Source organism: Astatotilapia calliptera, chromosome 14, assembly GCF_900246225.1.
Source record: "Astatotilapia calliptera chromosome 14, fAstCal1.2, whole genome shotgun sequence".
NCBI classification, from domain to species: domain Eukaryota; kingdom Metazoa; phylum Chordata; class Actinopteri; order Cichliformes; family Cichlidae; genus Astatotilapia; species Astatotilapia calliptera.
The window spans coordinates 15031551-15058241 of NC_039315.1; the positions used below are offsets into that span (position 1 = coordinate 15031551).

The 26691-nt window shown below is 39.8% G+C and overlaps 3 protein-coding genes across 6 annotated transcripts in view; 2 read left to right on the top strand and 1 right to left on the bottom strand.

Moving 5' to 3' along the window:
* The first annotated feature begins 1594 nt into the window (after positions 1–1594).
* On the top strand, positions 1595–10523 carry mfsd1 (major facilitator superfamily domain containing 1). 4 transcript variants are annotated; one of them, XR_003274484.1, is made up of 18 exons: positions 1595–1805; positions 1982–2034; positions 2364–2476; positions 2623–2665; positions 2801–2868; positions 3230–3338; positions 3469–3571; positions 3956–4054; positions 4911–5022; positions 5685–5741; positions 5915–6071; positions 6286–6383; positions 6507–6619; positions 6743–6790; positions 6978–7044; positions 9632–9737; positions 9943–10134; positions 10275–10523. XR_003274484.1 is itself a non-coding variant. In XM_026193137.1 (17 exons), the coding sequence occupies exons 1-17, from the start codon at positions 1661–1663 to the stop codon at positions 10000–10002; spliced, it is 1551 nt and encodes a 516-aa protein (XP_026048922.1). In that variant the 5' UTR covers positions 1595–1660; the 3' UTR covers positions 10003–10523. The 4 variants fall into 4 exon arrangements, 2 of the variants coding, with proteins under 2 accessions (XP_026048922.1, XP_026048923.1); XR_003274485.1 differs by having other exon boundaries at positions 9943–10058; XM_026193137.1 differs by having other exon boundaries at positions 9943–10523.
* A 54-nt stretch (positions 10524–10577) lies between these two features.
* Positions 10578–11567, bottom strand: LOC113036646 (P2Y purinoceptor 3-like). The gene has a single exon (XM_026193057.1). It carries the CDS (start codon positions 11565–11567, stop codon positions 10578–10580), a length of 990 nt encoding a protein of 329 aa, XP_026048842.1.
* A 477-nt stretch (positions 11568–12044) lies between these two features.
* Positions 12045–26691, top strand: part of schip1 (schwannomin interacting protein 1) — a 228035-nt gene continuing 213388 nt past the window's right edge. Inside the window, exons 1-5 of the mRNA XM_026191808.1 lie at positions 12045–12127; positions 12370–12457; positions 22168–22235; positions 23283–23369; positions 25771–25912. Of these exons, the coding sequence (XP_026047593.1) occupies positions 12105–12127; positions 12370–12457; positions 22168–22235; positions 23283–23369; positions 25771–25912 (408 nt within the window). The 5' untranslated portion in view covers positions 12045–12104. The remainder of the gene's footprint in view (positions 12128–12369; positions 12458–22167; positions 22236–23282; positions 23370–25770; positions 25913–26691) is intronic.

A 26691-nucleotide genomic window follows, 5' to 3' on the forward strand; every position in this document is an offset into this window, starting at 1 on the left:
GCGTAAAACATCGAAAGGAGCCAGTTGAGGTGGTTAGGGCATCTGACAAGGATGCCTCCTGGGTGAGGTGTCGGGGGATGTTCCACTGGGAGAAGGCTCTGGGGCAGACCCAGGATATACTGGAGAGATTATATGTTGCAGCTTGATTGGGAACAGCTTGGTGTTCTGCCACACAACCCGGAATTGGTGGCCAGAGAGAGGGAGGTCTGTGCTTCTCTGCTTCAGGCTGCTGCCCTGAGACCCATCCCCAGATAAACAGAGGAAAATGGATGGATGGATGGATGGATGGATGGATGGATGGATGGATGGATGGATGGATGGATGGATGGAGTGATATAACATTGGGGGTTATTAACAGCATTACTCTGATAAAGAGTGTGATTACATTATCACATCATATGAGAGTTTATTTGCCAAGAGTCTGTGTCCAAAAATGTTATATCCACTTCAAAGACACTGACTCCTCAACCTGTATCTGTCTCCTTTCACAAAACAGTGGACAGTCAGCCTACACTCACTACAGATGAACACCGGGTACAGTTTATGAGGTGACCCGCTTGAGGGTAAAAACATAAAATACCACAAAATATCGAATTGGCACGAGTCATGCCGTTTTCATCAACGTGAGCATTCTGCTCAGCTCTTTCTGATTTGCATAAAAGATTTATAGTCCAAAGTTGGGCTGTTATACAATTGAAACTTCATATATCAAATATGTTTCAAGATGATCGGTTGACCCCCTTTTAGGCTTTTTTTTTTCACGCTATGAAATGTTTAAACATGAAAATCTTGAAAACTATTAAAAGATAAAATCCTGGTCTGTCACTGGTCTGTCTTACCATCAAATCAGCGTCTGTAATTTGAGATAAATGTCTGAGTATTGGTTTTTGAAATACAATTTATCATATTTGCTCAATCTAACGTGTAAGTGTAATGAAAATAGCATTTGTTTATTTTGTGACTATCAGCGCCCCCCACCCACCAAGTTTTTGTAGTTTGTAGTTTTGTATAGTTTTTGACATGTTGATGACATGTTGGGAATCACCTGTCAGGTCACCTGACAATTCAATTCCAATATAGGCGATTTAGCTTTATTGCTTTATTCTTCCATCTCCTATGAAGAAATATAGTCTTTACAATTTTCATTAACCTTTATTCTCACCATCTTTGAATCCGGTGACCAACGAAACTAGCTATCACAATAGTTTAAGCTTTTAAATTAAAGTGACTACTTTATCTGTCCAAAAATACTGCCACACTTTTTACTGTAAAGTTTAAAACCACTTGAATCCGCTTTCGTTTCTTCAAAGAAGAATTTTTAAACGCAAACTCCGCTCTTCTTTTTCAAAACATCCCTAAAAGACCATCTTTCGTTTTTCAGGGAAAGGTGATCTCAACAGTAGCTTTTAGCGTCTAATATTTCATGCTACATCGTGACAAACGTTACTAAACCTTACTAACTAACCGTTTGTGCTCACTGTGTAAGACGAAACCTCGTCTGTTATTTACACTCATCCCACTCCGCTCAGCTGACTGTGCGCGCTCCCGAGGCGTACGCCAGCTTCACTGCGAACATAATGCCACGTGACGTGCATAACGGGTCATATGACTGACACTCTTAGGTCTTCCTCTCTGCTGTGAACCTCACAAATAATCGAACATGGCGGATTTGGAAGAGCGGCAGAGATTGTTGGGAGACGAGGACAGGGGCAGTGGACCCGGCAGGCCCATGCTCGCCATCTGCGACCCCAGCCGCTTACTGCACCGACTGGTTGTCCTTTTTTTTATGTGCTTCCTGGGATTCGGTAAGGAGTAAAAGGCGGCACGGCGAGCTATTTGGGAGATTTGGGACTAACTAAAGTTAAATACTATCAAGCTACTGTAAATAATGCACGTTGTTGTCTGCTTATTATGTATGAAATGTATAATAAATGCAATAGTGTCACGTCTGAGCCCCGCTAATGTGGGTGCTTTGTTCCAGGAAGCTACTTCTGTTACGATAATCCCGCTGCACTCCAAAGTCAAGTCATCCAGGTATTTCACACATAATTCAAACTTTTACACCAGGGCCTTAAAACCAAATGCAGACATTTATTTTAATCCCACACTAACAAGCTTTTGGAGATTTATTTTTATATAGAACAGAGGTTATCTTTTAAAGATCACCATACTCTATGTAAACAAAAAAAATCTACATAATAAACAACAAGAACAGTCAAATAAGATTCCTAGTAAATGGTGTTACACAGATTTATTCAAAAACCTAGAGCCTACTGTGCATTGTGCTCAACACAAAATGATAGCAAAAACTAACACAAAGCGAGAGTCCAATGTCTGTTGTTTTTCTTCTGTGACTCGCCCAGGATTTGCATCTGACGACTGCAGACTTCATGCAGTTGTACGCCTGGTACTCCTGGCCTAATGTAGTCCTCTGCTTCTTTGGGGGATTTCTGCTTGATCGGGTCTTTGGTGTCAGGTAACGAGAAGAACCAGTCGGTTGTATGTTTTTTGCCAACTATGTGTTGTGTATGTATTTTCACCCAAAAGACAAAAGTGAATGCTCCGTATGGATTTTGTACATGTCGTCTTGATTGGTATCTTTCCCCATGTTCTTGTTTACAGGCTGGGAACCATCATCTTTTCCCTTTTTGTCTGTGCTGGACAGGTAATATACTCTTGAAGTTTCAGAAGAATGCAGTTACAGATATACATTCTGTTTAAATCCATATAGCTCAATAGAAAAAATCCTTGGGAAAACTGTGGTGATTAGATTGTTTTTAACTTTTCTACCTCTGCATAGGTGGTCTTTGCTGCTGGAGCATGGACAAATCAATTTTGGCTAATGGAAGCTGGACGATTTATATTTGGGTAATAAAACCAAAACAAACTGTCTTCTAGTTAAACCTTTTTATTTTACTAGCATGTAAAAACGTAAAAAACAAACAAACATTGGTCCTTTTCTTGTTTGAAATAGTAATAAAAAACATGCAGTTTCTTATGACACTGATTCATATCAGCTTACAGAATATGAATGATATAGTCAGAAATACCATATATGGGGGATTCTTAGCGAACCCGAACACACATCAAGTCGCTAAAACAAAGTCAGTGTGGTGTTATTCAGTCACATATATTTATCCGTCAAGAGACATTAAAGTCTGATTCTAGGACTCAGGTTTTCAGTCTTGTTGCTTACATGATCCCTTCTATGTTGTCTTTTCTTGGGTAGTATTGGAGGAGAGTCTTTGGCAGTAGCCCAAAACACATATGCAGTGAACTGGTTCAAAGGCAAGGAGCTCAATCTAGTATTTGGCCTTCAGCTGAGCATGGCTCGCGTGGTAAGAACGCTCCAAATGAAAAAGTGCATTTATACAGGCTTTGAAATACTTGTATTTTTGTTTGTTTTGATATTTTCAATGAGGTAAGCTGTACAAAATGCATGCCACTGACTTCTCTGCTCATCCCAAGGGCAGCACGGTGAACATGAACATAATGGGCTGGATTTATAACAGAGTTACAGATGCTGTTGGCTCGCCTGGACACGCCGTGCTGGGTGCATCACTCTTGATAGGTAAATGTTTTACAGTTGCACTTCACTGAACCTGACTTGTCAGGTGAGTTTTACACTCTCAGACTCCAGTTACACCCCCTTTATTTCCTTGTTTGGTAGAAATGCTACACCCTTTCTTTTTTACTTCTAAGTTCAAGTAACACAGCTAGCACAAACCAACAGAGAGAAGTGATATAGAGAACTAAAAGTGCTGCCGGCTGTTCCAGACGAATCACAAGGAACAGAAGAAGTGCCAGTTCTTGTAACGTTATCCTCTGACATGCAGACGTTTCCACTTTTGCACAACTTGCAGTTTTGTGTTGTTTCCTGCTGCTTCTAATTTCACTGAACATGTTTAGTGGCAATAAAATGATTCTGATTCTCCATTTCTTTTTCTCCCCTTAGCTGCCATAACGTGCGTGTTTTCCCTAGTCTGTGCCTTGGTTTTGGGATTCCTTGACAAAAGAGCCGAGAGGATCCTCAACAAGGAACAAGAAGGAACAGGTAACATCTTCCCATACTTTCTCCCTCAATTTTGTGTTTTCCCTCTTTCACTCACATCAGTGAATGAATACTAGAAGTCCTTCCACAATCGTTGCAGATTGCCCCCGTGTGCAAAGTCAGATTTAGTTTTTGTTTTGTTGAGCTCTAAAACCAACTATCTGGTTTGACTCTACTTTCTCTGTTGTGTTGGACTTTTTGTTGTTGTTGTGTTGGTGGCAGTTATAGCCAGAGGTGATTTTGTGGTTCTAACCCTAGTCACATGACAAAAATAACCTCTTGAATTTATTTACATTTAAAATGTCAAGAATATCCACTTGGTCTTTAGGTTGAAATTACCAGAAGTTAGTTGTCAAAGGTCTCTCTGACCTCTCAAAACCTTTTTTTTTTTTGGTTGCAATGGTTGCATTGTGTGGTTTCATTAGTTAACCCATTTGCTGGCTTGTCAACAGTTTAATTTCTCAAAAATTTTCAGCAGAAGCAACATTAGCAAGTTGAGTTGGCATCGCATGATGTCACCCTATTAAAAGGGAAATGAGAAGTGAGAGCGCTGAAGCCTGAAATGCATCCATGTGTATCCTGCCTAACTCATGAAGTAATTATTAAAAAAAAAAAATCACGCACATCAAATATGATAAAATAATGAACTGATGGCATTTTTGTATTCAAATGGTTTAGTCTGCAGAATCATGGATGAAAACTACTACTCGGCGGGGAAGAAAACGTTTAAATTTGGCATGCTGTAGCATTTGTCAATAAGGAAAAAGGTTGACATGTGTTAAAGAAGCATTTATTCTTTTAGAGTTGGTCAAAGCAAATGGTGTTCTCAGACAGATTTGTTTTTTGTGTTGCATGTTAGCCGAAGTGATCAAGATCACGGATGTGAAGCATTTCCCTGCAGCCCTGTGGCTTATCTTCATCGTTTGTGTAGGCTACTACGTGGCAGTTTTCCCCTTTATTGGACTGGGACAGTGAGTACTCCATACGTCTGCACTCTTCCTCTAACACCATGTTTCCTCCAGTGGTCCTTATATTGCTTTTATAGTATATATACTGTCTGCAGAACGCTGTCTGCTCTGTGCATCCCCTGTTTCTCATGAAATACAGGAAGCAGCACACGGATCCAAACATCCAAGTGCATTATCTTTGTTTGTTAGTGGTGTATTTTATATGTTATTCATTTAATGTTAAAAGTGACCTGATTTAGTCTTTCCTAAAGTCAACATATCCTGTGATGTGCCCATAACCATTTAGCTTTGAGTGAAGAAAGAACTCCCACTCTAAATAATGCACTGTTATGGTTAAAATGCTTGATAAGAATTAAATAAAGAACCGTCATGAAGGTAGTTGTTCAACCTCACAATGTTGTGTTGTGATTAAACTACAAAGGGAGTTTTTGACAAATAGATTTGAAGTGAAAGGACACAATTGCAGCCATTACAAAATGAATTTCCTTCACTGAAAGGCGTTCTCAGATCACGTAGCAACTGACATGGATTTGCCACAATGGGTCAGTGCTAACTGAGCGGATGGCTGCTATGAAAATTCAATCTCTCCTTTTGTTGTCATAACAGCCAAAAAGCTAAGCAGTGCTTTGTACTGTGAACGTATCATCTTGTCTTTTCATTCGCAGGGTGTTCTTCATTGAAAAATTCAGCTTCTCCCCAGCTCAAGCCAGAGCTGTCAACAGGTAACTCAGCTTAGGTGTTGCCTGTTGGGCAACTGAGACCAAGCTACCTTAAGATATTAGCACTCTTTATATTCTGCAGTTTTTGTGGCGGGTGAATTTCATTTAATATAAGGATATTCTTTATATAATGTTTTAACATGAATCATTCATTGTCCGTTGTCTATCTTTCCTAGTATTGTGTACATCATATCAGCCCCTGCATCTCCAGTTTTGGGCTTCATGGTTGATAAGACTGGGAGGAACGTGTATTGGGTATTGCTTGCAGTGGCAGCAACACTTGCCGCTCACATGATGCTGGCCTTCACTTTCTGGAACCCATGGATCGCAATGGTGACTTCCCTGGCAACCTTTTACACTGCACTTAAACATTTTGCACATTCATAAACCGTTATAGTATGTCTTGAAAATTGAGTCTGTTCGTGTGGATGAACTAAAACTTTTTTTCAGTTGGAGAATTGTTTTATCTCGTGTCCAGTTAACTTCTTTGGTTTCAGCCAACTGAGAAATTGTAAAGTGAGATTCTGTGCATTTGCTTGATTTCCAGTCCCTGCTTGGCGTGTCATACTCCTTATTGGCCTGTGCACTTTGGCCCATGGTGGCTTTTGTCGTGCCTGAACATCAACTCGGGACAGCCTATGGCTTGTATGTGCCTTTTTTTTATCATTAAGACTTAAATTATACATATTCTGCTTGTTTGGGCCACCCATTAACATATAAATATTGCTATATTGACACTGATGTGTGTTCTCTGTCTTTGCACATTAGTATGCAGTCCATTCAGAACCTGGGACTCGCTATCATTTCCATAGCGGCAGGGGCGATCCTCGACAGCAAAGGGTACCTGGTTCTGGAAGTGTTTTTTTGCGCCTGCATTTGTGGTCAGTACTTTTATGTCTTTTTGTTTCCCTTTTTTTTTTTTTTCAAAGTCTTGTTAGACACTTGTGAGTGCCATTGTTGGTTATGTCTTTTTTTGCATTGGTTTTCCTTCCACTTTCTTGTAGTTGGACTGATAGCCGCAGTGTTGCTGTACTTTGTGGATTACATTAAAGGTGAGAAAAGACTGGAGTGTTGAATTGTCCCACATTTTCACTCCTCTCTGTTTTGTGTTTCTTTATTGTCTCCGATTTTCTTCATAAGCTTTCTCATATGACATCTTTTCACTTTACTCTCACACTCTTTTCCTTACCATCAGATTCACTCACTGCTTAATCTGCCTATTTCCTTCTCTTGCTCCAGGAGGAGATTTGAACCTGTCAGCCGCAGCCAGAGCCAAACTCAGTAAAGAAGCCAGTTCAGATGCAGAGTGAGTAGCTTTGACCTTCCACACACCGTCAGTGCTTTTCCACCCACTTGCGCATCAATTAGACAAGCATCTCAGAAACGTATTGAACACTTCTCTCATGCAGTCAAGTGACATAAACACATTGTAGGTAGACAGAAACTTCCAATATAGACACAACTAATAGTTTTAACTACAAATAATAGTTAATAATGTATAGAGGTTATAAAACATACCAAAAGTTTTGGTCGATTAAACTTTAATTTGTTCAGAGTGGTTGTTACAGAGAACAGGGTTATGGACTTGCTAGGGATATAATACAGTGTATCAATAATGTTATGATTTCTTATTATCCACGCTTAAAATGCAAGAAACCTGTACAACATGTATTTTGTATGTATTATATATTATACATGTATTACACATATAAAAATGAAGCGGACTGACACAGACTTTGTTGTTGGTTCTGCAACAAAGAGAAATTTTAAAGGTAAAAATCCTTTATTAGGTTTTAGTTCAAAAGTTTTTTTTTTTAATAAACACACACAGGCAAACATGTTTTGAAGCGAGTCTTCTTTAACTTCAGGAAGTCATTTTCTATATTAGCTGGCTGGGTTATGTGCTTCGGCTTTCATATTCATTTGTACTGACACGTGCATGTTAGCTGTGGTTGGTTTATTTTGTACTCGCAGCACTGAATGAAACCAATACTTCTACTTTCAGTTCACAGTTACAATTAGAAAGAACGATGAAAGTCACATGTTTTCTGGACTCATGTAGAACCTGACTAATCTCTATTTTTATGTGTGTGTTATGACTTGTGCAGACTGATTAATATCTCCTGGTTCATGCCTTAATTGATATTTTCCAGATGATGATGATGATGATGATGAGCGAACACACATGGTCCTGGGCTTCAGAGCCAGCAGGCTGCAGTGTCCACCCCTGAGCTTTCAATCTGCTACCATGGGGCAGGACTGCGGTTCTGACTCCGCCCAGTGATGTCATCTGTGGTTCTTCACACCAGAACTGACTGTCTGGAATTGGGACTGTTGCATAACCTTGCATAAATGTCTAAATGCGATTTTACGGGACACTTGACAAACGACATATCCTACTTAATCCACAGTTACTCTCCAACGTGTCAAAGTTACTTTATTTCTACTTGGATTCACTCACTACTGACTTTTTGTGTGTGTCAAAGTTCAGCATGCTTGAAAAATATTTGAATTATCAAAAGATGACATTTGTACTTACAGCACAGAGTGAAGGGGTCCTTTGATTTTATCATGTACTATTTATTGTTAATTTAGCTTTTTAACATGTAAAATGGGGTAACTGATTTTAAATGTTTGGGGTTTTGTTTTTTTTGTTTTCTTGTTTTTACAAAAAAAAAAAAAACATTTCTGCACAACTGTTATTAGCCTGGTTGCAGAAAGCTCTGCAGTTCATTTATGTACACACCATTTGTCACAATTACTAACCAAAATCAGCCTTTTTGGACTGTGCTTGGGCACAATGGGCTCATAGTCAGTTCTAATATGTTTCATTGACCTTTGTGTGGCAGGTTATCTCAAAAAGGGCAGAGCTCTTTGTTTAAGTCTTTACTGGCTGATTCTCTTATTTCTTCATTTACTCTTTGCTGATTTGCAAAGTTCATAAAATTTTATTTTCTGTTCCATCATCAAATGTTACAATTACCTTAAAGATCTTCTTTTTTTAATTAATTTTATATATATATATATATATATATATATATATATATATATGAATGAGATACACCTTTGACGCGCTTACCCATGTAATGATATTCACAGTCTCAACTTTTATAAACTCTTCCATTAATGTGACCTTTATTTATTTAAAGAGTCAGATCAGTTCCACGCAAGAATTGTGTTTTATCGATTGTCTTTATTGCTCTTTTATCAAGCTCAGGTAATTAATTCTTTCTAAGCACTTCCCCAAATTGATATTTGCTTTATCTTAATGGTGTAACAACATATTCAGCTTAACACTGACCATTCCAGTAATGTGGGAGGAGGATTTTGTGTTAATGGCAGGGTCACGCACTGTGGATGATTAACATTCACTACCTCAGTTGGGCAAATGAACCCTTATTCGAGTCTTAACAAGAATTTCATACATACATAAAGACAGCCAGTACAATTAATAGTACAAAAAGGGAAGAAAAAAAAAAGGTAGTTACACATTCAAATGACTATACTCAGAAATGGCTGCTCGGTCAGCTTGTTTGCTCTGTGGTGTCGGGAACTCACTGCAATTGTTTAACAGAGAAAACTTGTATTAAACTTTAACTGACATTGAACTGTGTACAAGATGACTGTGAAATGGTACAGAAAAATTCAAAGTTATTGAAAAGATCACATTTGATGCCATGAACAATGACATTCAATTAAACATTTTTTTTAAAGTATCCTTTTTTTTTTTTTTTTTTATTGAAGTAGTTCTGTAATACTTTTGTGTCCTTTTCTCTGTCTTCTGCAGCAGACTGGGTGACTAATCCTATTGTAATATTTGCATAATTGTGTTCATGTTAGTGTTGGCTGCAGAGATGTTCAAAGTGTCTATGTTATTTTATTTTTTCCTGCAGGAAAGAAAGGCAGCCAAGTAAGCCGACACAGGGTGAGCTGGCTAGACTGGCACCCATGTCTGCTTTTGGCTTACGCAACCGCTATCTCTCCAGGCTGGGCGCACAGGTACACAAACACACACACACTTTATGCAATTCATATTCAAAGAGAGCCATTTATTAATCCGTTCAGCCTCTTATCTTTACAGTGATAGAACATTATGTTTTTTCTATTATTGTTCTGTTTGTAGGCTTTGCTTCTTCGCTGTTGTAACTTCCACTGTGGGGGTTTTTCTTCTTCATTTAATCTGTCCTGTCTTCTCTTCGCTCAGATCCCAGACCACTTCTCCAGCCATCTGTCATCACTTGCTTACAGGAGTGTTCTGAAATGATGCCCTTCATTCAGCTGTCTGCTGCTCCAACACTGTCACTCTGTGCCTCGAGACAAGTATATGCTAAAATAGACGATGCTTTAAAAAAATGTCCTATTTTCAATGGAAATTTGAAGCGCTTTTTACCTCCAGGTCATTTTTAATCTTCACTTGAATTACTGTTCCGAGTGTTCGCTGGTGTGTTTGTTTTATGGCTACTTAATGTCACTGTTTGGAATATTTTAGACCTGTCTTATTTTCCATTTTTGAACTGAATATTTCTTCTCTTTTAGAAATAAGATTCTCTACATACGACAGAGGGCACCAGTTCCCACAAATGTTTAATGTCACCTATGACCACAGTGTTGCTGCTTTCTATTGAGCAGTCTGTTGATTGTGGTGTTGCTCCAGTTTTGCAAGTTAATTGCAAGATGACCTTAGTATTTGCATAATAATTGCACAATTAGTGAAATTTTGTATATTGTTTAGTTATGACAAATGCATTTTTTAATTTAAATCAATAAAATGAAGTATAAAACACAGAGAATGCGTTTGTAGGATAATTTAAATCACTGTTGTCTACCGATCACATCCCTTCACGGATTATACCCTTCACACCTCTTGCTGACCAGACACACAGTGGGCTCCACTCTTTTATTCCTCCTCCAGAGCCAGGCTCTGAACTTCAGACGCTTTGGCTGAGAACTACAGAAGTAGATGAGAGGATTTACGCAGCAGTTTAGCACGACAACCGGTTTCCAGACTTTAAACGTGATCATGGCCAGGTTCAGCAGATGACAGTTTCCTGGCATGTAGACTCTGACAAACATGTAGACAGTGCGGACAATATGATACGGCACAAAACAAACGGCAAACATGAGGCACACAGTTAAAAGGGTATACAAGCACTTTTTGCGCACACGCTGTTTCCTGGTATTAGAAATGCAGTCCGCGGCCCCGCAGTACAGCACCTTTATCATGGAGCAGTAACAGGTGACCACGACCAAGAATGGGATCAAAAAGCCCGCTATAACCAAGAACAGCCCATATGGAAAGAACATATCAAATTGCGTCGGGCCGGTCATTTCAAAGCAAACAGTCATGTTGTTGATCACACCCGTGTGCGCAAACACAAATGTCGGTGAAATCTCGGCATTGGCTAGAATCCAAATGGACCCTGACGCAAGGATGGCGAACTTTCTGGTCCTGAGGCGCACAGCAGCGATGGGATAGCACACCCCGATGAACCGGTGAACGCTGACGCAGGTGACAAACATTATGCTACAGTGGAGGTTGACCAGAAAGACAAATCTAACAGTTTTGCAGAAGATGTTGCCGAAGGGCCAGAAGTTTCCCATAGCATCGCTGATGATAAGTGGAGGAAGGGCCAACACGAAGAGGAGGTCCGCGACTGCGAGGTTGGTCAGGTAGATCACCGTGTTGCTCCAGCGGCGCGTCCGACAGATAACGCACCACAGCAGGACGCCGTTTAAACTCAGGCCAAGCAAAAAGACTAGGCTGTAGGACACCGGGATAAGGATCCTTTTATAGTAGGTGGACAGCGGGCAGATTTGGAAGTCCTCCATCCAAAAGGCCAAATCTGATGGTTTGATAGGCCCTACAGCAAAACGCCCTTAAAGGAGGCCTTTTAGTATTTAGGCATCTTTATACCTCACCTCTTCGGTTCTCACCTGAGTCTGTGTAGGGTGGCGTGATATAAAATATCAATCGTGCTGTTTGTTTAACTTGAGTCCAACCCACACCCTGGAAGTTAGTTGCTAAGAGCAAATAGATTGGCACACCGTGAGCAATTCCCAGCAACCTCCCCCCCCCCCCCCCCCCCCCGCGCGCGCGCGCGCGCACACACACACACACACACACACACACACGCAAAAGATAAACCGCGCAGAATACAGCGATTAAAGTCGATCGCCAAGTTAAATGACGCCGTGTCAACACGCGCGGGGGGGGGGGCGCTGTATTGAAAAGCAGAGGCGGGGGGCACGCGCACACCCTCAGCATCCCATTGGCTGCGAAAATTTTCCAAGTGTGGTCGCTCACCGGCTGCTCCCGACTCTAAGTGTTCACTGCATCTCTGTCTGACTGCGGGTGGAGAGCTCGTCATGCTGAGGAGCGGCACGTACAGGTTAGTAACCCGCGCAGCGACTCGCCTTAGTCCCAAATGTAAAGCAGCAGTGTTTGTTATTTCGGTTAAACGGGAAGCTCCGGTAACGGCTGCTTCAAGCACTGATGAGTGATTTTAAAACCCTACGTATCGGTACTCTCTGCAGCTGGACACAGAGTACAGGCTCCTCGCATGTCGAGAGATTCTGACATATTTCATATTTTTGAGAGTTTTGCACTCTAACTTGAGTGATGTCCTTACAGAAATGTTCACCAAGGAGAGGAGGTGAGACTGCGCAGCGGGAGTCTGGCTCGGGAGAGGAAGCACCTTGCTCTGTGCATCAATAACCAGGTAAGATGCAGGCTGTTAGTATTGTTGTCATTACTGTAAAATAGATTATATATAATTGTCTGGTGCTGGGAAAGTCATGTCTGTGGATGGATGACAGACTGTTTTTTTTTTCGGTGAGGGAACAGTTCAGTAATGATGTCATTCACTTTGTCATTCTTTTTTGGAGCGCTAAGTTGACGCTTTCACTGCTGGGCACCACACACTTCTAGGAGAGGAGAGAAGACGGTGTATGTTGCAAACATCTATTAAAAATGTCTTTCATTATCCGCTTTTGGACTTCTGTTGCACTTTGGAAAGACATTAGAAAAGCACCAACATTATGCACAATGGAAAATCTTTTCCTAAACTATATTAAAGCCGTTTTTCTCCCTTGCTCTCTAAGTGCTTTGAATTCTGCTTCCCTTATTCACCATTTAAAATGGTAAAACAAAACTGACTGAGTTCAGTTTGGTTTAGGAAATTGCTTTTTTTATGTTGGCTCGGGGCCACTCAAAGATTATCGTTGTGGCCGCAACTAAAAAAGGTCTCATTAATACTACATATAGCGCCCTTCATTATGAATGACTTCATTTTCAGAAAGAAATAGTCATATTTCTATAGCCATAGTTGAACTGCTCAGCTGAATGGGGCTGGCATGTGTTCCTCATTGCAATGAGTCCTGAGCTCATGTATAGAGTTTAATAGCTCTGACATCTGGTTTGAAAGGAGCAGTTGTTGCAGTTGACTTGCTAATGTAAATTCTGTTCTGCTCGAGTCATCTTTAACAGACTGTTTCCATTGTGTGCTCGAGGTGAGTGTATAGGTGCACAAGTTCACCTAGGTGTAGCGAGCCCCTGAATATTTAATGTCGGTGATGTAGTGTTGCGCATTATCGGTGGCTGGGGATATTGAGCCTGTGAGATCTGAAAGCAGAGTTCCATCATACATTTTTCACTTACTCTGCAATATAGTATGATGGTGCCCCCCCCCCCCCCCTTTTTTTATTTCACATCCTCCAACACTTGCTCATTTTGACTTCAGATTTTATCCTGATGTGTTTCTACTGCGCGACCTGACAGCTGAATTTCATCATCACTTTTCCAAAAATGACATTTCTAAATTGATCTAGCTCAGCTCTGTGACATGCCACGTCAGGGTGGATTCATGCAAGACTGCTGAGGAGGACGTGAAGAAGCTCGGTGAAGGACCAATCAGTAATTGGCATTAGATATATATGAGTGAGGATACAAATGTGGGTTACTGAGGCTGCTCCACTTGCTCCGTGTGCATGAGTGATTCAGATTCATTGCCGAGGTGAGAACCCCGTGAGAAGCGCATTAATCTATCTAGCTATTACCCCGTAATCAATGGAAAAGCTGAATTTCATGGCTATGGGTCCGTGTTGCTAATCATTTTACAGAGAGATTATTTAAGCAGCATGCCAATGGGGTCACATCTAATGGGGTTAAGTATAAAATATAAAAGGTGGAATATTTGATGCACCACTCACAGTTGGAATTTTGAAATCTGTTACCAGTATCATGCATGAAACTTATAATTCAATAAAAATCAAGAAAAAAATGTCCCAATGTGCAGTCTTTTTAATGAATATATTCAACAGGAGCTGAATATCCATGGATTTCATTCAGATCCTGTATCGCGGTACAGGGCAACAACAGAGTCTTGCATTTTAGGCACAACTGCAGCATTCTGTTATGCAGAGGGTTGTACACAGTACGAGTGTGGTGCCAGGGAAGGGTGTCATATTTCAGAAGTGCATTACTGTATCTCCCTGAGTGGGACAGAGCAGCGCTGAGTGCTGTTTGCGCTAGCTCACTCAAACGCCCCGCGATTGAGTTGTAATGATGTGGACGAGCAGCATGAGCTTGCACGCTGATGGACAGATGTGTTCTTTGCCCACCCCAGTGTTCGTATTCACACTGGAATTTAGTGCCACAGGTAAATAAAAAAAACACCTCTCCCCACCTCACGGTAAAACACACAATTATCTGCCAGTTCTGTGGTGATTTCCATCTCATCCCTTTAAAATGTCCCTGAAGGCTGGTCAGGTCTCAAAGTGTGAGCTTACGGTCTTTGATCACTGAAAGAAGCCCCCTTACCGATGATGGCCTTGTCTATATGCACTCAGAACTTTCCTCACCATATGTTAACCGGAGCAGCTCTCCGCTGGTTAATAGTACCGGCTGGGGAATACTCCCAAGTGCTCCATTTTGCATTTTGATGGGGTGTGTGATCATTTTCTCTCACCTCCTTCATCTCTTTTCATCACACCCCACCCACTTCATATCTTCTTCTTCTATTGCATTTTTTTTTTTTGAATAACCCTGTGCTCACTTCTTCTTAATTGATAGGCTCTTGCTTCCCTCATTGTACCTCACCATTTTCAGCTTCTTGAATGTTCTGCATTCTTCACCGCAGTGCCATATGCTCAACACAGGCAGTTTTGAAGGCTCATATCGAATAAAGTATATTCTGAGTGCATCAGTGCGAAGGAGACGAATCTGCCGCCCAACCAAAACAGCTGGTCAGCAGAAAATTGACAAAACTAACAGTTTTGAGATCTGTCATCACGTGTCGAGCAGAATTACCTCGCAGCAGCAAAAGACGGCAGATCAAAAGAGGAACAGATAGTTAAAATATGTGCCTGTTCAGCCTTAGTGTAAATGCTGTGTGATGGCTCTTCCATTAGAGTCATTTCTTTTGATTTATAGATATTAAATCTGTGGATGTCTTTCAAATAAATAGGTATGTATGAGGGGTTTTTTTTTTACTTTTTAATTACAGACCTTCATCTACTTTTTTTGTGTTGCTGTACCTGATTTGCTTCTTCTAGCTTTACTAGATCTACTCCAGCCAGATATTGATAGCTGTGTAAGTACAGCAGCCTAGGATTTATGAGAATGTATACATTCAGCTGCACCTGCCAGTTAAAGGTCTCTACATGTTATAATATAATCAACATGTAACAATTTTCACACGACACTTTCATTTGGAATTGTTTGTCTTTTCTTTTTTCTCTCTCCTAGTTTTCTCGTACCCCTTTCTCACCTCTTAAAGGATATAAAGCTTTCTATATAAGGATATTTATTGCCACTCTTTTACTGCATAGCTATAATACTAAGAGAAAACAAGATTTCAAATTACGTAATCACAGAAACACCTCAGTAACACTATCATCTCTCTGAATGCTTTTTTTGTACTTGGGGACTCAGACGAAAGAGTAAATGTTGACTTCCATATTACTCCTCTCATGCACTGCGCATGTAAATTGATTTCCAATGTCACAATTAATGAGCACCTCCAGTGGTACAGCCCTCTTGATTGGGTATTTCCTCGAGCTGATCGGCAAGTCGAGCGACAGCTAAAGAGTCAATAGTGTAATGCAGATGTTTCGGCGCATCAACACACTGTAATGAAATCCTCTGAGATCAGACTGAGGTGTATACGTGCTTGCATACATGCTGCTGTGCACGTATGCAGGTGCATTAACTGTTCTAGTGCAGTGTTTGTGTCCACGGGCTTGTGGAGGGGGGCTTTATCCTGTGGAGAGACAATGCTAGACTGAAGGGCACAAAGGCCCGACCATCTCCCACAAGTGTTTTGTGTACGTGTGCAAGTGTTTTAGTGTGGCCGTTCAGTGGTGCCTGCCATCGATCTTTGTGATAGAACTAGGACGCTGAGAAATAATGATTTTAATAACTCATCAATTAAAGGGAAGCAGACTTTCTGCTATGTGCTGTTGTTTTCTCTCCCCTTTATCCCACTTTTCCATCCATCTCCCATTTTTCAGCAACTTAATGCTTCACTTTACCTTGCATCCAAGTCTATTGATTGCCCTTATTTTGCTATCGAAAATAATGTGATAAACTTGTTTATATGCACAGGAGCAGCAGGTTTCACTAATATCCCCGTTTCTATGCAACCATGTATTCAGGTGTTGATTTAATCGATTGCCCTATAGACTGCAAGCAATATCCCTCCCTTGATATTTCTTATGTAATTGTAGAGCATTTTATCTCGTTCAGAAACCCAAGAGATTACAGTTGGTGGTGAATAAATAGTAGCTGAAAAAACAACAACAACAAAAAAACATAGCTTCAGTAAATATTAGTAACTAATAATTGTCTCTTTAAGCTGTGATTTGTCAGCTGATCTTTATCATAATCAGTATCATGAAGAGTAATTATTTCTGATCTCAGTAGTATCCATATATTTTAGCATATCAAAATTTTTATATTAACAAATATTGTATAAAATATGCTAACACATTCATTCCATTTAACACTGCCATTGCCATTAGTCATGGATTCTTATGTTGGCTAGAGCATCTGGATGGAGTCTTCATTTGATACGGCATAACACTTGTTGACACACTTATATTTTAAATCCTTTGCCTGGCATCTTGAACACTTAATCCATAATTGGCTTTGGTTGGTAGATATGCATAAACATTTAGAAGAGTCAAACTATTACAGTAACAGCACACAATGCCTGTACTACATGTACCGAAATGTGCAAAACATACAGAAAATGAATGTGCTGTGACACAAAATTTTGCTCAAAAGATTTGATTTTGTATGTATTGAATGCAAAAGGCTGCAGTTGAAATTATGAACTTTAGGATGTCTGGCCTGAGAATATGTTCCAAAGTAGTCTTTTTCTTTCCCCAACAAGTATAGTATAAGTTTGTGTGGTGATGTTCAAACTGGGGTAGTTCTGTAACTGGACAATGCCAAGACTACATACTTTAAATAGTTTCTTGTCATCTCAAGGGGCATATTGTCGTCTAGAAAGAATTAAATTTGGAAACACAGGTTTTCCCAGACCTTTCAAATGTACATTTTGTCTTTTAAACTCAACAGAATGAGTTGTATGAGAAACACTGACATATGAAGTTCACACTGCCACAGGTGATCGTGTATTTTAGTGTAATAGAAAAAATATTTGTTGGTTTGTCTGCAAACTACTCCCACACAATCAGTTGTGCAACCAAACTTTTCACACAGGTATCTAAAAGGCCCCTAAAGGTTCTTACATATGTAATCATGTTGCCTAGCAACCACTATCAAGCAATGATCCATTAGTAGTGTTTATGCACCTATAACGCCTTATAAAAGAGTTGTATCATTTTAATTTCCTTGATTTAGCCAGGTTTATTTTTATACTCATTGTTGATATTTCTACATTTTACAATTTAGAGTATGAATATTATGTTACATCATTTGGCACATTAATTTATGAAGTAAGGTTTATTGTATTTAAAGATGAGAACAAAAATGTAAAGTTGGATGAATAACTAGATAAATGTATTTAAGGCGTGTGAATTAGTTCAGCCTACAAAACTCACCATTTTTCCAGATGTATTGCCAGTCCCATGCCCAGATATAAGACGTTTTCATCAGAGCATTCGGCATAAAATCGAAATCAATCAAATCATCAAGAATGAGCTTTCCATACCAAATTGGTCATGGTCTGGTTTAACAACAACTGCCTCCAGTGCTGTTAACTATCAGGATGCAAACTGTGGTCCTGTTGGCCAAAGACAAAGGAAGAAGCGAGGCTGAAAGTGTGTTCTGAGCCAGAACAAGAGAAACGAAACGAAAAGAAGAGGCTGGAATATGGAGATGAGACTAGGGATTTTAAATGTAGGAACCAAGACAGGTAAAGGGAGAGAGTTGACTGATATGATGGCGAGGAGGAAGGTAGATGTATTGTGTTTGCAAGAGAAAGGCTCTGGGTAGTGAAGAGTTTCCAGATGACTGGAAAAATACAGATGAAGCCATAAAGGACACTGCCAAAAAGGTGTTTGATTCTTTACAGAGGAAAGAAGACAAGGAATTGAGGAAAGTATTCAAAGGAAAACGTTAGAAAAGATAAAGTCTGATAGGCTGGGAGAGGTAACAAAGGAAAAAGCTTATAGTGAAATGTGTATGAGGTTGAACACTAAGGAAGGAAAACTTGTATTGATTGGCGAGATGGCTGGAAAGGATGTTAGGGTGGTTACAGATAGAGATGGGAACTAACAAACGAAGGAAGAGTGTTGAAAACAAGGAAGGAGTACTTTGAGAAGCTGATTAATGAAGAAAATGAAAGAGGGGGACAAATAGAGAAAGGTTAGTGCAGGAAGTGCAGAAGATTTGTAAGGAGGAAGTGAGGACAGCTATGAAGAGATGGAAGGACTGGTGTTCCAGAAGACATACCTGTGGATGTGTGATGGTGTCTAGAAGAGAGTAGAGATGGACCGATCCGATATTACGTATCGGTATCGGTCCGATACTGACCTAAATTACTGGATCGGATATCGGAGAAAAATAAAAAATGTAATCCGATCCATTAAATATCACGAAAGCACCTCACAAAACTTGCAACACGCCGTAACTCACCTCAGAACTTTAGCACGTCGGAGCAGTATGCATCACGTGATAGAGCGGCTGTGGCATGCGGGACCTGTCGGTGGTCTGGATAGCATGTGGAGCTTCGCTAGCAACCTGGCATTTCATCTCCGACAAAGTTATTCCCGAGAGAAGTAAAGCAAGTGTGTAAGTCCATCTCTGAATGTTTGTAAAGCATTCCTGCGTTAAGCTTAACAAACGATATATGGAGCGACTGCCTCTTCTTGCTGCTACTTCAATCATGAAACTGCTTAACGATCAGCTGATTGGCTTTTCTGTCGGGAGTCCGTCTCTCTTGTTTGCTTTTGGCCCACTTTGCACCAGAAAGAGGAAACCAGCGGCTGAACAACAGCAGCACGTTTAAGCTTGATCAGCTGTTGTTAGAATGTATTTAATATTACTTTCTACACCAGGATCTTTTTCTACGTAGCTGACGCTGGTAGCTGTGCAGGGGCGGATCTAGCAAAGTTTAGCCAGGGGGGCCGATAGGGCATTAACAGGGAAAAGGGGGCACAAAGACATACTTTTCTTTCTTATTCTCATTTAAAATGTCGAGCTTTTAATAAATAATTATCTGACACCCAAAGTTTTAATTTGATGCAAAATGAATAGAAGTCCATTACTGTATATAGTAACTATTAAGTCTAATATATATATATATATACCCTAGTAAGCTATAGTACTTTTTCCTTTGTGAAGGTACCATCTGTGCAGTCTGCAATTTTGTTGAAGAAAGATGTTGAATCTATTTAATATTTCTTGAAAAATAATTGATTTCTGTGCATTTTTTTTTTCCACACTGCATCAAATTAAGGTTGATTACGTCGATTAAGCATCATGAGGTGGAGCGTGAGGGGTGGTTCCCTATTTTTTATTTATTTATTTTTGTTGTTGCTGGGAGTTGGAACCCTATTAGTTAGGTTGCTTAATATTTACGCTAAGTACTCTTTAAAATACCAGAATAGGGAGGATGGTGTAGGTCTAAGTTTATTAGATTGATCAGTATTGCTGAACTATGAAATATTTTTTTTGGATACAGGTATAACAGAATAGCTTTAGTGTAGTTGTTGTTTTAAACTTGAGTATGAACTTATACAAAATGCAGCAAGATATTTAAAAAACAGTTTTGTTGATTAAAAAACACTATATCGGATTCATATCGGTATCGGCAGATATCCAAATTTATGATATCGGTATCGGTATCGGACATAAAAAAGTGGTATCGTGCCATCTCTAGAAGAGAGGTCAACGGACATTTTAACCAGAATGTTTAACACAATCCTGGAGAGTGAGGAAATGCATACGTATTTGCAACAACACTGATAGAAACAGTGCTGTCTTTACTTCCTGTAGCTGACACAGTGAGGCAAAGAGCTCCTCTCCTCACTAACAACTAAAGAAGTTAACGTTTATGACACTGAACGACACTTTAGGAAGAATTTCAGTCGTCAGTAAACCTCCTGTTTCAACAACACTGAAGTTTTACACAGTTATCATAAATGTTAACCTGTCTGGCACACACAGTAACATTAGCCACTTAGCAATTATCACTTAGCAGTGAGGGAACCATAGCTGAACTTAGCATAGAGTCCAAGACCTAAACAGAGCAAATGAAAGGTGAAAGTCTGGAGCAGAGCAGCGGTTTCAGGACTGATGAGTAGCGCTGAGGATGCAAAGAGCTGCAGAGAGAGAGCAGCAGGCAGCCGCAGGCAAGATGATGAAATGTAACTTTTCTATTTTTACAGTAATTTATTAAAATGTGTCACCTATTTTGATGTAGCAAACTGTGTGGTCAGATTTAAAAGTGAGTGCTCTGTTTTTCACAACTTATTTTTTTATTATTATTATTATTATTATTATTATTATTATTATTATTATTATTATTTTAAGTATAAGTAAAAGCACCCTTTATCCATAATGTATTTGTAACTTTTCCATAATGCTCTTCTACAATAATTACATTATTTAGATGTTAGGTATTGTGCTGTTTGCTGAACCCTTAGTTTATTAGTATGTTCTAAAATATATTTTATCTTCAGGGTCTGCAATGAAATTATCTAAATAATTTGTGAACTGGATAAAACCTCCAAACCAACACCTTTAAACTTGATCTTAATCTAATACCTGTTTCAAATTTGTATGGAGTCCTGGCAAAGTCGGTACCGACTTTGCAATTGCAGTATCGTGACAAGCCTAGTAATAACTACAGAGAGATAAAGTTGATGAGTCATACCATGAAACCGTGGGAATAAGTGGTTGAAGGGAAGGTTAAGGACAGGGGTGATGATCAGTGAGCAGCAGTATGGCTTCATGCCATGAGAGTACTATAGATGCAACTTTTGCTTTAAGAATTTTGATAGAGAAGGTGAGAGGGTTTTTTTTTGTGTCTTTGTGTATCTAGCGAAGGCTTATGATAAGGTACTAAGAAAGGAACTGTGATACTAAATGAGAAAATCAAGAGTGGCAAAGTGTGGTGCAGTACAGCGAGACATCAGTGAGGTGTACAGTAGAAGTGTCAGTGAAAGTTCAAGGTGGGGGTGGGTGTAAGCTCAGTGATGAGTGCTGAAGCCCTTCTTGTTTGTGGCAGCGATGGACATGTTGACAGATGATATTTGCAGACAACACTGCCGTGTCTAGTGAGAGTGGGGAGCAGATAAGGAGAGCCTGGAGAGGTGGAGGTATGACCTGGAGAGAAGAGGAATGAAGTCAGTAGAAGCAAGACAAAATACATATGTGAGAATGAAAGGGAGACAGGCAGAGTAGTAAAGAAGTAAGGAGTAGAGGTAGTGAAGGTGGGTGAGTTTAAATGTCTGTGGCAGACCATTCAAAGCAACAGACAGTGCATGAGACAAGTGGAGAAGAGGTGGAGAAGAGCTGCCAGGGTTGTTTTTTAACAGAATAAAAGCAGCAAGAGTGAAAGGAAATGTTTACAAGATTGTGGTGAGACCTGCTATGACCTACTGTTTAGGAGAGTGGCTCTTCTTAGCGGATACCCGGCTAGTTGGCACCTGCATACGACATATGCTGCTATGCATCAGCATTATTCCAACTTACAAATCTGTGTTAATCAAGTGACTCAAATATGCGCCCTTATTTGAGGTTAGAAGGGACTGATAGCAACAACAAATTATAAATCACCTGATTTGACTCAGTTATGTAGCTATGCCAGGCAGTATGTGTGTAGGTGTTATTAATTACACATACAGATAGATATACTACATATTTATTATCATACAGCTTTTCCACTGTCATATGCGTATTCCATTAACACTGAGAATTATAGACCATGCTGACATATTGATGTTTTTCAACTGCCAGGAAGAAGTGAAAAGGTATCATCGCTACTGCAACCACAGCGGAGGCCAAGCTGTTCAAAAGATAGAAAGGTGAGACCCTGTACAGAAATCTGCCTGTTCATAAATGAGCAAAAAACCCCAAAGCACACGGCATTCTCCACAATAGGAAAATGCAATGTTGGATTTTAAAGCTATCAGAACCATTTTGCCATAACAGCACTTTATTTCACAATTCCAAAAACATTAGGCAGCTGTGTAAGATGTAAATAAAAAAATGAATGCATGAATCTGCAAATCTTATAAAGCCATATTTTATTCAAAATTGAACACAGATTTAAAAGAATGTACCATGTACCTTTTAGCATTGATGGTACCTTTCCACATATGCAAGCTGCGACTTTCATAGGCACTTGTGCCCCCCCATACCATCAGAGATGCAGGCATTTGAACTGATTGCTGATAACAAGCTGGTTCTTCTTCTGTACGTACACATGTATTCTTCTTTAAATGTTCCTATGTTGGAATTCTGTCATGACTTCCATGACAGAATCATCTGTTTTTAATACAGATCTGCCTGAAGAACCTGAAGCTCATTGACATTCCAATATTGACTTTAGGCTGTGCCTCTTGCACATAGAGATTTCTCCAGATTTTTGGAATGTTTTAATAATATCATATAATGCAGATGATGAGATATTCAATCATTGCAAATGCCGAACATTATTCTAAAACAATTCAACAATTTGTGCATGCATGTTTTTGCAGATTAGTGAGCATCTGCCATCTTTATTTTTGAGAAACTATGGGTCAAATTACTTACCTGTTACGAGTTAGTCTAATTAGTTACATTACCACTTAATTTTCCAACCTTTGTTTGCCCTCATGCCAGCTTTTTGAGGCATTTCCATCAAAGTGGGATATTTTTCTTTAAATGTGGATTTATGACATTTGCAAAACATTGTTTGCTTTTATGTATGTTTTTGAAATTGGGGTTTCACTAGCCTAGTATGTGCAGTAACCCTGCAGTAACAACTTATCATTTTTTAGATGATTTGCATACACCATGTTCTGTGTTGATGCCAGTATTTATATTTCCAACCTCACAATTATTCTTTATCTGCACTGTTATCGTTGTAGAAGTTGTCCACGTAGGAGTGAGATGGAGGACGACAATAGCCTTCACCGCCGTGATCAACAACAGCACCTAGAGATAAAGGCTGCTGTGTGAGTATCACTTTTGGCTGCTTTATGTATTATTATGATTATTTGTACAATACCCAGTCATAACAATAGATTCTTACAATATGAAAGGCTTTCATTTTGAATGTCATCCATGTTCAGTTCCTTTCAATTCATTCTGTTCTTTGGGGTCATGGACTTGTGGGGTCAAGGGTCACTTTGAAAGCATTAACTCTTGTCAGCTTTCATCTACGCAGTTACACACTTGTAGGTGCGACAGGGAAGAACAGCTCTGGCTTCAGGCTCTCACTTCATTGGAAGCCAAGGATAGAAAAAAAAACAATTTCTCTATAGGATAAAAAAACGTTGACAGATAAGGAAAAAGTGTTTGGATGAACTCAGAGAAAAGTCAATGAAACAGGAATACACGGAAATGGAGAGACTGAAAAAGCAAAGGGAAAAGGAGAAGCGAAGGAAGCGAAGGAAGAAGAAAAGGTAGTGGCTTGGAGCTAGAAGATGTGGTTTAATTCAATTTGTTCCATTTGCCTCAGCTGTCTCTCTGCTCCACTGGAGGTGAATGTGTTTCTCCATCGGGTAATTGATCCTACACTCCATCCTGGAGTCTGCTGTTGAGGTGACTACTGGGATGAAAGTGAGCGGAAAGTGAAAGATGGAGAGAAAGCTGTCTGTAGGTTGGAAACATAGGCTGGGAGAGGACAAGGTAAAAGGAAAACATAGACAAAGTTAAGCAAGAAACTGAGGAGAAAGATGTTTGAGAATGGCCAAGAAGGAGAAGTTGTCTTGGAAATTCAAAGAGCTAAATAAGAAGATGAGTTAAAGAAAGAGAGACAGAAATCTGGTGTGATGCACTTGTTTACTTAATATCTTGCATCTTGGCAATATTCCTTCAGTTTTATGAAGAAACAGAACTGGAAGTGAAATAGTTCACTTCCAGTTCTGTGTTCACTGTGTTTGTGCTTTTTTGTTTGTTTGATTTTTTGGTGAGCATTCAAATTTAAGTTAACCTTTATTCATAATGATAGCAAATTAAAAAAAGAAGAAGCAAGAAACCTGTTTTGGCTCAGTCTTACAACTATGCCAGACAGACAGTATATATACTCACACATATACTGCAAATTCATTATTGTATGCTATCATACAAGAACAAGCCCAGCAGTACTGCAGATGTGCTTAAAGCTCTGCACCAAAGCTGTTAAATTTGATAAAAATTAAGTGATCGGAGAATAAAGAATGAGCTGTGTTACATTTCTTTAATGGGTAATTGTTAGACTTACTTCTTTACGCCTTCTTAGGTATTTCTATGCTCTCCAGCCACTTTGTTAAGTAAACTGAATTACTGCCAATCACGGGATACCAACAAAGGTATTTCGAGGTTGGTTGACCTCCTGAAGTACAAACCATGTATCAGAAAAGGTAATAATGTGATTTGATTTGATTCAGAAAATTTTAAACTACTTCACATTTATCTCAGGTTTATGGTCAGACAAAGAGAAAATAGTGAACATCTGTTGATGTTAAAGGAGAATAGACAGACTGTGTTGATCTTACAGTAATGCTACAGTAACAAAAATAAGACATTTATACAAACAAGGTATCAGAAGAGCATTTGTGAATGCACAGCATATCCAACCTTGAAGCAGATGTGCAGCAGAAGACCACACCGGGTGACACTCCTGTTGGCTAAGAACAGGAAGCTGTGGCTACAATTCACACTAGCTCACAAAAATCGGACAATAGACGACTGGAAAAACGTTCTCTGGACTGACTCTTTCTGCTGCATCAATGAGATAGTAGAGTCATAATTTATGTAACACATGAAAGAAACAATTCAGGTGGGTAGTCCTGGTGTAATAGCGTGGGATATGACATTAAGTTTACTGTACTCAAATTGCCTCCACAGTCACCAGATCTCAATCCAGTAGAGGACTTTTTGGATGTGGTAGAATGGGAGATACAAACCATGGATGTAAAGCTGACAAGTTTGTAGCAACTGAACACTATCATGTCAGTATGGACCAAAATGAGGGATGTTTCCAGCTCCTTTGTGAATCTATGCCATGAAAGAGTCAAGAAAATGTTTAAGACAGATTGGTGTCCAACTCTGCACTAGCCATATATCTAATGAAGTGTCCAATGAATGTTGTTGTCTTTTTTACATAATTTTTCTTATTTTTAAAGTGAGTAAGAAAAAACAACACTTGCTTGCCTTTGGTTATGGCAGCACAACATTGTGTATTTTATGCTCAGCAGCTATCACTCCAACAATCGTTCATCAAACATCCTTGAAGCAAATACTTAACATGGCTTCTAAAAAGTTTCAGCAAAACCATTTCCTTTCACGAAGAACTCCAAAATTTAACACCCTTTTTTAAAAAAAAAATGCAAGATGTCTCAATAAATACATTTTGCTGACTTATGTCACCAGGATCCAGCGTGCCTGGCGTGCCAGTATGTCCCGTAGAGAGAGCTGGCAAGCACAAGACAAGAACCGAACCAATGATCATTGGAGAGAGACTGTGCCTTCAGAGAGCCTCCAGGAACCTGTGATGACCACCAATATTTCACCGGTGAGACAGACAAAATCAGACAGCCATATGGTGTGACATGAGAATGAGCCAAGTGCTCAGAGATGTCTTGAGTGAGTGATCAGCGGTGATCTGTTGTTACAGTAGAGAATGAATAACAAATGGGGGGAGAGGATGCACGGATGGGTAGACTAACAAAGACGAGAGTAAAAAAGAGGGAGCGAGGGAGGGATGTTTACCTCTAGTGTCATTTGGGGGACTGCAGGGGTGTAGGTGGATGGGATGCCAGCTGGCACTGTGCCCAGATCTGTAATTAGCCGTTAATTAGGTAAATTTTCAAAGCTGGTTGATTGATTAATGAAGTGCCTATGCCCTTGTCCTCCCCCATCTTACCCCCACACTCCCCCCAATCTCCTCAGGGAATGTGGGGGTGCATTAAACAATGCTCACAGGGCATGGCAGCCAAACAAAAGCCAGAGAAAAAAAATAACTGCATAAGCAGCAGCTGATAAACAGCGAGAAGACAAGGAGAAAAGAACAAAGACAGTCAGAAGCAGATGCAGAGATAAGGAGATGATTGCAGAGATGAAAAAAAGATGCTTTTAGATCGCCTCAACTTCTAAGTGACACATGTGGACGCAGAGGCGCGCACATTAGTCTGCTGCGCTGATTCCCCAGTCTGTGTCGGCTCTCACAGTTTAGTAATCACACTGAGCCACACACACACACAAGCTACCCGCGCACTCCTGCCCACGTTCTTTGCAGAGACTCAGCACAGGGAAAAAATGATGTCATGTCTCCGTACTCACTAGTGTGTGTGG

Coding starts and splice junctions, on each gene's coding strand:
- mfsd1 (XM_026193137.1), top strand. CDS start 1,661: ATGGCGGATTTGGAAGAGCGGCAGAGATTGTTGGGAGACGAGGACAGG. Junction 3,339..3,468: donor AGCTGAGCATGGCTCGCGTG/GTAAGAACGCTC, acceptor GCTCATCCCAAG/GGCAGCACGGTGAACATGAA. Junction 9,738..9,942: donor TCTCCAGGCTGGGCGCACAG/GTACACAAACAC, acceptor CTCTTCGCTCAG/ATCCCAGACCACTTCTCCAG.
- LOC113036646 (XM_026193057.1), bottom strand. CDS start 11,567: ATGGAGGACTTCCAAATCTGCCCGCTGTCCACCTACTATAAAAGGATC.